Genomic DNA, 11565 nt, shown 5'->3' with positions numbered 1-11565 from the left:
TTCGTCTCCCTTTTGTGCGAGCTTGGCTCCTAATCAAATGACCTATTTATTCCAATCCATAAATAATTTCAGCTGAAAATAGGATCCGACAGGCGACGAGGGGGGAACACTGCACATTTCCCCAAATGTTTTCGACGCCTGGCTCCGTTTCTCTCTCCTCTCAATGGAACAGGGCATATCATCTAAGAAACAGTGCTGTGCCAGTGGTATTAGACCGGCTCCTGCTATTTTTTGTACCCCACGTGTGTGTGTGTGTCTCATGGAGCCTCATCAGACAAGATTTATGCTGTTGGATGTGATTTGGTACAGAATTCCATATCTGTCTGTGCTGTAGATGGGCCGGCAGCCACAGTGGGCTCAGTGAAACCTCTGATCACAACCTTCATCCTTACGCTCGCGCTCTCCAGGCAAAATTATAGTCACAGAAAAAGGCAGTGACATTAAACTAATCCTCAACTGTGAAGTAAAAGCTAAAAGTTCTCATGAACTTACCACAAACTTTACTGAGGCTTAATGAAGAACTTTCAATTGTGCTGAAACAACAAACATAAAGTATATCAACAGGTCAAATGAGGAAAACTCCAATTAAAACAAATTATTATCCTTCTCTTAATTAAAAAAAAGATAATAATAATTGTTAAACTGAAACGTGACGTCATCCATGTAGCCAGGACTACCGTACACTTTATGAATGTGATCTCGCAGACTGTGGTTAGATGTGACAATTGTTTCGGTACATATGACAGAATGACATGTGTAACAAGAAAACAGGACAGATGAATACTGTCAAATCAATTTTAAAACTGGAAAAAGGCTTTGAAGTACAAACAGCTGACAACATTTATTGCTGTCACTGTCAGAGGAGGAATGGCAGTTTGTCAGGTTGATTGCATTGAATTATACTGCAGCATGAATATGCATCTTTCGTATGCTCAGTGACTCTCAGCGAGTCAGCGACCCTTAAGCACCATTCATGTGTTTTTCTCCCCGTGTGCTGCCTCGTCTTACATCCATTGTTGAGACTCTGGGCCCTTTGAACCACGCATCACACTTAAATATGATCCATCCGCTCTTTTCCAAACTCTAGTTGATACTTATCAGACACTTCTAGCAGCACGGTGGAGGTTTGGCACCATTAGGACTTGTCCAGTTTATTTAAAGGTGAAAGATCAGAGAAAAAACATAATGTTTGTAGATTTACTTTATATTTCCAGATTTTGTCTAAAGCCTGTCAGGTCTTCTCTCTGAGTTAGGACAGGGAGGGAATCTGCATCATAATCCAATGAATGAGATGTTCTCTGTTAATGGAGTTAAATGTTGCAGAGTTACTTTTTTCCTTCCTTTCTCTTTCTCTTTGCTTTTATTTCTCCACATTGCTCTCATCTTCTTCTACGACTTTGAACAAACCTAGCAGACACATACACATACTAACTGACATGTGAGACAGACCTAATACTAATATGTGATTGTACGAACACTGTGCTACAAATAAAAGCTACATTTCCAATTCTATATTTTGTTAAACGTCCCTCACACCCCCTCTCGCTGTTTCTAAATTAAATATTTGTAATATTCGCTTTTCCCAGTAGAGTGCTTGCGTGTGTGTGTGTGTGTGTGTGTGTGTGTGATAGAATGGGGTCACATGTGTTTTATAGTTTGTCTGAGTCTACCTTTGATGTGCGGAAGACACAAAAAAGCTTATGCTGTGACAGAGAGCGCCCAGGTCCCAGCGCTACCCAAGGTGTGTGAGTGTACATACTCACACACTCACACTTGTTATTTTGGATTGGTTTTTTGTTATGTTGTTAATGTTATAATTAACATTTTTTGCACTCTAAACATGTGTTTTTATATATAAATAGTGTGTCTTTGTCTTTTGCAAACAGCTCCGCCGTTGCCAACCAGTGATTTGTCTGTGTTTCACTGAACTGTGCAACTCAGTCTATTATGGCAAATCAAAGAAAGGTCAGCCTTCTCACACACTTGTGCATTTTTGTATTGCACACAAGGGTGCGGGAGACTCACACAGTCTGGGGAGCAAAACACAGTGGGGAAAAGAGAGACACAGATACAGTATGAGCAGGTTTATATCTTCAAAGAGGGGCTCATAAAATTACATGCATGGGAACACATTTACACACATTTCTTTCTACATTAAATATTTTAAAAAGTACACAGTGTGATTTTAATTTGTTGTCTAATTGTCTTTGTGAATCAAGTCTTTATTCTCAGTTCAGCTTTCAGGTCATTTTTAATATTACATCACAGGAAACCTCCCGCTCATACTTTAAAGGATCAGCTGTATAATGCAGCACCTTAACAAGTAGAAACCCAAATTAATACTCTCGGGAGCTGCTTTGAAATGTCTTTGAAAATGCCTTTCTCAATTCCAAAAACAGGTTTTAAATTGCCTTGCTATCCCTTTAGCTAATGATACATTGTACAGATTGTGTTCAATGTTCAATGCATCAGTTAAGTTATATAGTCTGAATAGAAACCTTTCATTTCTGAGATCCTTATTAAGTTCACAATTAAACGTGCCATCATGAGATGTCATTTCCTTTGCAATAGTCTTTTCGGAGAGATTTGCTTGTATCTACTGGTGTTTAAATAAGTTTCCAATCACAGCTTTCATCTTCCAATAAATTCTGTAAAGCAACAGAAGGGTTTTACCTCTGTTATTGTCCCTCAGTAGATAAACAACAGTGGTCAGTGGATTACTGTGCTGTACAGTATAACTGAAGCTAGGACTCCACCTAGTGGAATAAAACAAGATGCACATATATCAAAATACATTATTATTATGATTATGTACACAATCTTTTATGAGTAAACTTTCTAACAGTGTGCTATATTGATGTGGTGAGTGACATTAAAACCAGTCACATGTTTACCAGAAAAACACGTCTGCAGTGAGTTTGGTGGCTCACACAGCACCGTCTTTATGTTGAACGGCCAAACCTGTTCCTGAGGGAGAGCCCAGAAACGCGTGGGTTTGTGTGTGTTTGGATGGGCTGTCAGAGCTCTGGCACCCAGATAAGGACTTACCTTGAGCGGCCTGCCTGATGCTTAACTCTATTCATCCCCCTCGTTTGCCTGGAGGAAAATCTGTGAAAGAAACTCTTGTTTGTTTTCACATCCAGGCGACAGACTCTGGTTTGCTGAGGAGAGCTGTGAGGACAGTCAAACATTCGGTTGATCAGCCCGCTCACATCTCTCATACTGCAGGTAAATCACTAATTTCTTCTACATTTTATGGCAACTTTTATTTCACTTTTTAAATTTGCTTTTCTCACATATTCACAGTTACTGTGACGTATTCAAGAAGAACCCAGTAAATATGAATATAGACTCAGTAGTCACTTTATTAAGTAGCTGTATAAAATAAAACAACCCAATACAACAATTCTACTTTAAATGTTTATAAGGTGACAGAAACACGATAATTCACATGTTTATTATTTCATATGTTTATTATTATTATTGTTATTCTGGTGTGGTCTTTATTAAAATGTGTTTCTAATGTTTTGTATTTCTGTTCGGGTTAACTTTTTAAATGTATTTTAAATGTATTTTATTGCCCTGTAGACATGAAGTTTGTGATCCTCTTTGCTCTTGTGTGTGGTAAGTTTAATATTTCCATGCACCACATCGTGTTCTTGAATGTAAATTGTGTTTAATATACAGAAACAGTGCTATTTTATATTGTATATGTAAAAATAAAAAGAAATCCAATTTCCACTGCATGTAATTTACTGACTTGCACTTTTTAAACAATTAGGAGTTTTTGCTGCCCCGTTTGTCAAAGAACAGGAGGCGAAGCGATTCATCAGGCACAAGAGACAGTCAGGATACTGGGATCCGCACCACTCTCAGAATATGTGGGGTGTCACTGTTCAGGAACAGGTAGTACTGTGAACAGATGGAATAAGCCATGACCTATAGCAAATTAAAAGCCAGGAGGTTTTCAGGTGGTTTCTCTATGACAAGGTATGGTTCCTCCTCAGGCTAACGAGTACTGGACAGCACTTCGGACAGATGCCCAGTACTACATGGACTTAAGCAGCCTGATGTTTGACCGCTCTGTCGCTACGTGAGTGAAATGATCAGCAGTCAGCATTTGCATCCAATGTGCCCTACAGAACAGCAGTTCTATTACACTGTGATGATTTACTTTGCAAGTGGAAGCACCTTATGTGCCATCATTTGAAGCACCTTAAGTAGTGTGATCCATAAAACTTTATATATTTCTGAACAGTGCTAAGTTGTTTTTAACATCACTGATTGCATACTTGTGTTTTTCCCTCTTCTTCTTGTGTCTGTTATCTGTCTATGTTGCAGTGAAAACAACAGGCTGTATATGGAGATGCTGCGTAATGCCAGAGCTCACCTGGACAGCCAGACAGGTCAGCACAAATAGAAAGAAGAGGAACTCAGGAGATGAGAATTCACAATGTAAACAAGAACAATATGATGGTCCTGAGTTTTTAACAACATTAAAATGGATCCTAATGGTATGGAGTATATTTTAATATATGTGAAAGAATTGTCTTGTTCCTTTTTCTTTCAGTATTATACTTCCTATATATATTACTACTATGTATTAGTACAGATTAGAGGTTGAAATAGATAACACTTAAAAGACAGCAGAAGATAATTAACTGTGTCTGTCGATGAACGCACAAAACCAGGACATTAAGTTACAGCTACTTTGTTCATTTTCATGGATCAAAAAAACAATTAAGCAGAAGTAAGTTCCTAGTCCTTCATGTATTCTTGACTGTTGGGATATGTTTTATTTCTGTGTTTTACCACTGGGTGGTGCTGCCACCTGTGGATATTCACAATATCTAAATTACATTATGGAGAATTGTAATAGTCATTGATCAATGTGGAGGTAAGCAGGTCATACAGTAGGACAAATGAAGGATTGTGTATTAAAAACATGTTTATTAGTGGGATAAATTACTTCTGAGCTATACAAATACTGTTCTTTTAAGGAAGGTGTAAAAGTCCATACAGTTTTCATCATTTGGTTACACTTTATACTACTTTATACTACTAAATATTATTTATAACTAGATTGAGATATACATACATTGTGCAAGTAAGTATTTAACAGAAAAACTGATTACTTGATGTCTTCATTCCCCTGATGTAGACTAATATCCTCAAAGATTTGCTGTGTAAAAGATGGTAGCGCCTAAAAAAATGTGTTGGCTTGTTTAAATGTTGTAAATACCAAGAATTAGTTGTACTACTGTATGTATTTTGTGCTTACAGGGAAAATATATATATATTACAACACATACATATAGATCAATGGCAGTTTCACTGTACAAACATAAGAATGAGGAATTCAGCTACATAAAGAAATCGTACCAGTCATTAAAACCTGTAGTGTATTTTTTATAGTTTGATTTATGCAGAATGAAGTCAGTGGTTTTACTCTACTCTTATTTACTCTCATAAATAGCTTTCTAAAATGCTCAGCATGTGTAATCTGTGAGATTGCTGCATGCTTCTTCTAATTCTGTGGCTTGGCAACTGAAAAATCATTATGTATGCAAATCTATAAGCAAAGACATTATGGTGTCACAATAATTGAATATATTATGTATTAATGATATACTGATTATGTGATATGTTGCATAATTAAATACAACATGGTAAAAAAAATTATACATGTACTGACCTAATGACATAACAAATGTTATACAGTCAATCTAGAGAAGAAACCAAAGCAACTAAAAATCAAAAAGACGAGTTTTGTCTTTTTAAAAGCACCTGCAGTGGCTTCTTCCTGCTCAGTGGTAATAAATGTTTTATAGATCTTTGAAGGTGGGTCGTCAGTTTACTGTGAAAGGAGGATGTTGTCGCTACTAGTTTGACGGTGGATCCTCACTTGCAGTGGGAGGAGGGATTTTCAGGAACATCTGCAGGGCTGGAGTGAAGATGAGGATGGTGCCCAGAACTGAGACAGTGAGGAATGCCCAGAGGAAGATCCTGTCTAACACCTGGGCCACAAACTTCCAGTCTTGTACCACCTGGAAAAAAAAAGCAGAAACGGTGTGACATCAAATATCAGAGTTATGTTAATTATTTTAATTGTTCTTGATTAATAAACACACCTCGCGGATGAAGTGCTCTTTGCGGATATGTCTGCTGATGTAGCGCACTGAATAGATGGCCTTATCCAACATCATCGACCAGGCTTCATCTTCCTTCCCCTCAGAAGTCGCCTGTCCGTGGGCTCCGCTGTTCGTCCTCTGTCCAGATCTCCGACCTCCAGACCGAGGCTTCAGCTCAGGACTTTCAGGAGCCAGCTCAGGGTAGTGATAGCGATCAGTGTGTCCTCGCATGCAAAGCAACCTCGGCAGCTCCTGAAGGAAGAGGTTACGAACCCACGGCGACATGGGGTGGTAGGTGGCCGAGGAGCGATGGTGCACGTTGATGACAAAGACGGTGACGATGATCGACAGGGTGACGAAGATCATGATGAAGAGCAGGTATTCTCCAATCAGCGGGATCACCTTGGAGGAGGAGGGGATGATCTCCTCTATGACCAGGAGGAACACAGTGAGTGACACTAGAACAGAAGTAGAGAGTGACAGCTTCTCTCCTTCATCTGAGGGAAGGTAAAACACCAGGACAGTCAGGAAGGACAAACCCAAACACGGGATGATGAGGAAGAGGGTATAGAACAGCGGCAGCCTCTTCAGAATGAAGGAGTATGTGATGAAGGGGTACGAGTACAAGCCATCCTTTCTATTCCCTTTGGCACCCGTGGCACTAAGGATCTCCCACTCCCCATTATCAAAGAAGTCCTTCCGATCTACCTGGTTGTCTATCAGAACCAAGTCCACCATGTTGCCATCATAGGTCCAGGAGCCAAACTTCATGGAGCAGTTCTGACGGTCAAAAGGGAAGAAGGTGACGTCCATGGTGCAGGCGGATTTGTAACTTGCAGGTGGCGTCCAGGTGATGGCACCATTAAACTTGACAATGGCTTTGGTCATCAGGGAACCCTCGAACCTCCCATCAGCGCTGAAGACACACAGTGCAAACGTCAGACATCTTCAGAATCTCAATACCTGTTGATTATGTTGATGTTTTCTTTATGTCTAATCATTTATGTCATTTGAAACTTATCCCACTTCTCATAGAGGACGATGTCTGGGAGCCAGATGTTTTCAGAGGGAACTCTGATGGAAGTGATTCCTCCGTATTTCTCTGGATTCCAACGCAACTTGTAATCGATCCACTCCTGAAAAACAAACACAGGCCAAAAGATTCAGTATAATTGGACCTATCAAGAAAACGAAACAGATTTTATCTAGTCTCACGTTAGATTATAAAGTTAAATCATGATTAATTAATTTAATTCATTAAAACCAAATGGCCTCTGTTTATTTTTGTGTCTTTCTCACCTGACACAGCCAAACGTTAGTTGTCATCAGCTGGTTTTTCTCATCCTAAAACAGACACCAGACAAAAAAAGTGATACTGAAATGGGAGAAATAGCCAAACATGCAGATTGATTGATTGATTTATATCTCATATACAGCTAGTGTGTCTACAGACATATCAGTTAACATCAGTTTTGTTGAAGACATGCACATGTGCTAACAAAAAATAAGAATTATCTACAGAATAGTATGTGATGTAACATGTTTACAGTACAACCATTGTGCTCTGGACATCTGTCAAAGCTTTAGATTTGATTAGTGGAGCAGATGAGAAGCTTGGTTAAAAGTAAACAAAATCTTCCTGCCCTTTTCCTTTTCCATTACATTAGACAGAATATCATTGACCTGTCTCTGCCAGTTCCTTAGCAAACACGAAAAAGAGAAAGTTGAGACCAGAGTGCAGACGACCAAGCTCAACTAATACACAGTATACCTATAACAGGAGATAAATAGAAGAAGACAGCAATGGAGAGATGAAGAGTGGTTGACACAGATTTGTTTCCACATCACCAAAGTTTAACGGGACTTCCGAAAAATAAACTTGGCAAAAGTGACGTACTGTATTCACAGATGTGGCTGTTCAGTGTATCCAGACCAGGCCTCAGCTGTCAGAGTGAGTTGGATGTTTTGGTGATCACATAGAGCAGAGGTGAACCATAATCTAATACAGAGCCATGCTGCATCCCAGAAACACTCAGAGGGTGTTATTGGTTCTCTGTCTCCCTCTCTCTCTTTTTCTCTCTGTCTTTTCCAAAATCCAAAAGATCATCAGCATAAATCATTCTTCTCTGTACATCCACAAAGGTGCTTTGTTTCATTCATCATTGCTCGTCTTTTCCCAGCGCACGTGTCAGGTGTTAAGAATGAAGAGTTAAACTTAAACTGGTTGAGATTAATATTTCAAGCCGAGGAGAGTGGTTCCTCCATTTACATTCTCCATTTTATCCTTTGGAGCGCCTAAACCATCCCAACCTATCACAACAAGCCTCTGAAATATTAAAGGAACACTCCAGAGAAAGACTGTGTGGTTGGAGATATGACGGGAGTGTTCCTGATCTATTTCAGGACCAGGGAAAGCTCGGCTCCGCGGAGCTGCCAGAGGTTTGGTTTGGTTTCAGCACCATGCACAGTGAAATGCCTGAAACAAAAGAAGCTCAACACAACCACATCTCTGTTTCATTTTCACTTCAAAAGGAGTACGTGTTGAATTCTCCCCCTTGACACAGAGTTAGACATTTTTCTGTTGCCTTTTCTCTTCATGTTGCTCATTACAGAGCTTGTTTATTTGTTGAAACATATTTTCAGCTCTACAAATGACTTCTGAGAATATAATTTAATGTGATTTACAAATCTGCTGTACTGCACCTTTATACCTTTACTAAAATGGAAATCGAACAGTTCAAGGAAGGTTTAGAGAAAAAAGGGCGTGGATTTGTCTTGCTGTGTGTTTGTGCGTTCATCCTCACCACATCGACCAGCTGGGAAATCTTGAGGCCGAAGCGTACTTTGACAGTGTCGTTGGCACGCTGGATAGGCCGGACCCAGCGCTGGTAGCCTTGGAAAAGGTTTTTCAGCAGGGCGTCCTCCATCTCCGCCAAGGACACAAAGTCATTTGAAGCTGGAACAAGGACAAATACGGATTAACAACCACTCACTGTACTGAGTGGTAAGACGATAGAGTAAAGTTAATTTTGAACATTTGCCCTTGAACAGGGTCGACGTGTAAAGAAATATTTCACTTTAGTGTTTTATATTACTTAAACGTACATTAGCTAAACATAGCAGTAATCTTTTTATACATTAATTGTGTCTCATGTTACATAAGTGTTTGGACACAAATTAAAAGTTTGCAACTCTACAAACAAGTTTAGTCAGTAGTTTGCATGTTTACAGATCACCCCTCTATAGCAAAGTGCTTTGGGGAAACTGAAATAGAGGAATTTGCATTTGTTTTACAAAGAATTGTGCAAAAATCTATGTTTGGCTTGTTAACTTTGTAGTTTGTTTAGCTGGATTAACAGATTAACAGATAAACATAACAAATCAAAATATATGCAAAAAAGCTGCAAACAAATCCACATAGTTTCTAGTCCATATGAAGATATAGAGTCCAGTCCCCCAGCTGTGGACAGAAGCAGGTATTGAAGTCAAAATTGCATAGAGTTACAAATGTAGGGGGAGGAGGCACAGATAATATAACTGTGTCCAGGAGCTGGACAGTCAGCACATCGGCCGCCCTGAGGCAATATGATGTCTCTGCGGGGACAGAGACGGGGGATATTGACAAAGAGACGGCTATAATGTCAGACACAGGAGACATCAAGTTCAAGAGCCTAATGTGTGTGATGATGGCAGAGGCAGGAGCAGTGGGGCGACCTCTAACCTGCTGCTGGTTCCTCGTGTGGCTCCACATCTGTCTGACATCATCTGACTGGATGCACAGGTGAATAAATGTAATGTAACTCCACAGCAAATATAAAACCATCACATCAGAGAGCACTCACTGGGTCAAGGACTCGGTGAAGGGTGCAGAGAGTTGGACTCTGATATCTAACACCAGCGCTCCTGTCAGTCTGACTTCAACAAAACACACTCATGTTGAACTGATAAGCTGCTTAAAATCACTTCTGGGTGCTGCAGCAGTGAAGTGGAGCATGGTGAAAACTCTTTTAGTGACATATTCCAGAAATGTCAACACTTTTCTCAGCTCCAAATAGTTTTTAGGTTATCAATGTCTTTACAATAAAAAAACTAAAGCAATCGTTTTACTTTTTAAATCTACATTCTGCTGCATTTTACTATACAGTTGTCAGATGTCTTATCCGATATGAATATCGCCCCACATGATCTGTCTGTTGTCATCTTGCAGGCTGCTTCACCAAAAGAAACGAAACTGTGGATCAAAAACACAGTATAGTCTTTTCTTACCGGTGATCTTGGCGAGGGACAGCGAGCAGGACGTCGACAGGAGGAGGAGGAGGAGAACCGCCAACTTCATGGTGTCGTCCGGGTCCAGCTGAGCGCTCCCGCAGCTTCACGTTACTATCGACTGGTCCGCCGGAGGAGACTACTGTGCGCACAGTGTGGTGGCAGAGACGCCGAGATTTCCATCAGTAGTGCTAAATACCGTGAGAAACATGCCCTCTCCTGCAGTTTTTACAGAGGGAAGCGACCCGGTGTGAGGGCGCATGTGGCCGGTGTCCGTATCTTGTGACTCCAGTTGGGGAGAAGATCAGCTGTGCGCTAGAGGAGGGAGGGGGAGGGAGGGAGAAGTGCCCGAGTGGAGCCGTCATGTGGAGTTTAAAACCCCATCTGAACCACGAAGCAAGTTTGATGGTTAGTAAGTGCGGTGGTGCTGCTCATGAGTGGGTTTTATTGGAGAGTAGATATAATGAGATATAATGCGCATGAAATCACTGTTGTTCCTGATCTGGGCTGTGAGGGATGGGTTAAACTGAGACATTTTCCTTTAGAGTTTCTACATTATTTGCACATTTTCCAAAGGTTTCCAACAAATAACAAATGGATATGCAGCATTTCTTTCCCCTGCTATAAGCTGTGTAACAGGCCACAATCTAATTGGCAGATGTACTGAGACCAACTGTGTCTCATTTGCTGAGTGATGGATGTGCACATCACCGCCGCTGCTCATCTCGTCCACTGGAGAGCGCTAATGGGAACATTAACCCAGGACATCATGTCATCAGGGATTAAATCCCAATAAAGGCCTTCTGTGTGAGTTTAAGGTCTCCTGCAGACATGCTGTAAGTCATATTAAACAATATGTGTTTGATATGTCGTCTTTTTTCTCAATAACAGTCCAGACATGTTTCCAAGTTCACTATTTCAGGTTTTCTACACGACACCTGTTTACGTTTACTTTCATGCTTCACGTGTATCTGTTTACCATCTTATCACAACATGCATTGAACAGGCCCAGTCTCACTATTTCTCACATCGGTAGTGAACAAATACGGCTGTTCTTCCAAAGCTTTTATTCACTCTGGTGCAGAAGGAGGAGATTAGGTTTCAGCTACAGAAAGCAAACACTTAATATAAACATTAAAACTCACGACAGCCTCAGATATATTGAACA

The 11565-nt window shown here is 40.3% G+C and overlaps 2 protein-coding genes across 3 annotated transcripts; one reads left to right on the top strand and one right to left on the bottom strand.

The window, feature by feature from the left end:
• Positions 1–3590: 3590 nt before the first annotated feature.
• Positions 3591–4692, top strand: LOC113160988 (uncharacterized protein C3orf85). The gene is made up of 4 exons (XM_026358459.1): positions 3591–3624; positions 3782–3906; positions 4008–4093; positions 4342–4692. Exons 1-4 carry the CDS (start codon positions 3591–3593, stop codon positions 4418–4420), a joined length of 324 nt encoding a protein of 107 aa, XP_026214244.1. The 3' UTR covers positions 4421–4692.
• Positions 4693–5821: 1129 nt separating this feature from the next.
• LOC113160570 (neuronal acetylcholine receptor subunit non-alpha-2-like) lies at positions 5822–10467 on the bottom strand. 2 transcript variants are annotated; one of them, XM_026357885.1, is made up of 6 exons: positions 10398–10467; positions 8936–9087; positions 7431–7475; positions 7158–7267; positions 6132–7047; positions 5822–6047 (listed from the first exon to the last, which is right to left on the bottom strand). In XM_026357885.1, exons 1-6 carry the CDS (start codon positions 10465–10467, stop codon positions 5883–5885), a joined length of 1458 nt encoding a protein of 485 aa, XP_026213670.1. In that variant the 3' UTR covers positions 5822–5882. The 2 variants fall into 2 exon arrangements, with proteins under 2 accessions (XP_026213670.1, XP_026213671.1); XM_026357886.1 differs by lacking the exon at positions 10398–10467 and having other exon boundaries at positions 6132–6242; positions 6324–7047; positions 8936–9064.
• Between the last annotated feature and the right edge of the window lie 1098 nt (positions 10468–11565).

Source organism: Anabas testudineus, chromosome 10 (genome assembly GCF_900324465.2).
Source record: "Anabas testudineus chromosome 10, fAnaTes1.2, whole genome shotgun sequence".
In the NCBI taxonomy this organism is placed as follows: domain Eukaryota; kingdom Metazoa; phylum Chordata; class Actinopteri; order Anabantiformes; family Anabantidae; genus Anabas; species Anabas testudineus.
This window is presented reverse-complemented; position numbering and strand designations above follow the sequence as displayed.

What these genes read in the sequence shown, in the direction of transcription:
- LOC113160988 (XM_026358459.1), top strand. Translation starts at nt 3,591, where the DNA reads ATGAAGTTTGTGATCCTCTTTGCTCTTGTGTGTG. An exon ending in GTGTCACTGTTCAGGAACAG is followed by an intron (nt 3,907 to 4,007) that starts GTAGTACTGTGA and finishes GTTCCTCCTCAG; the next exon opens with GCTAACGAGTACTGGACAGC. An exon ending in TTTGACCGCTCTGTCGCTAC is followed by an intron (nt 4,094 to 4,341) that starts GTGAGTGAAATG and finishes TCTATGTTGCAG; the next exon opens with TGAAAACAACAGGCTGTATA.
- LOC113160570 (XM_026357885.1), bottom strand. Translation starts at nt 10,467, where the DNA reads ATGAAGTTGGCGGTTCTCCTCCTCCTCCTCCTGTCGACGTCCTGCTCG. An exon ending in GTCCCTCGCCAAGATCACCG is followed by an intron (nt 9,088 to 10,397) that starts GTAAGAAAAGAC and finishes TCCTTGTTCCAG; the next exon opens with CTTCAAATGACTTTGTGTCC. An exon ending in TTTCCCAGCTGGTCGATGTG is followed by an intron (nt 7,476 to 8,935) that starts GTGAGGATGAAC and finishes TGTCTGTTTTAG; the next exon opens with GATGAGAAAAACCAGCTGAT.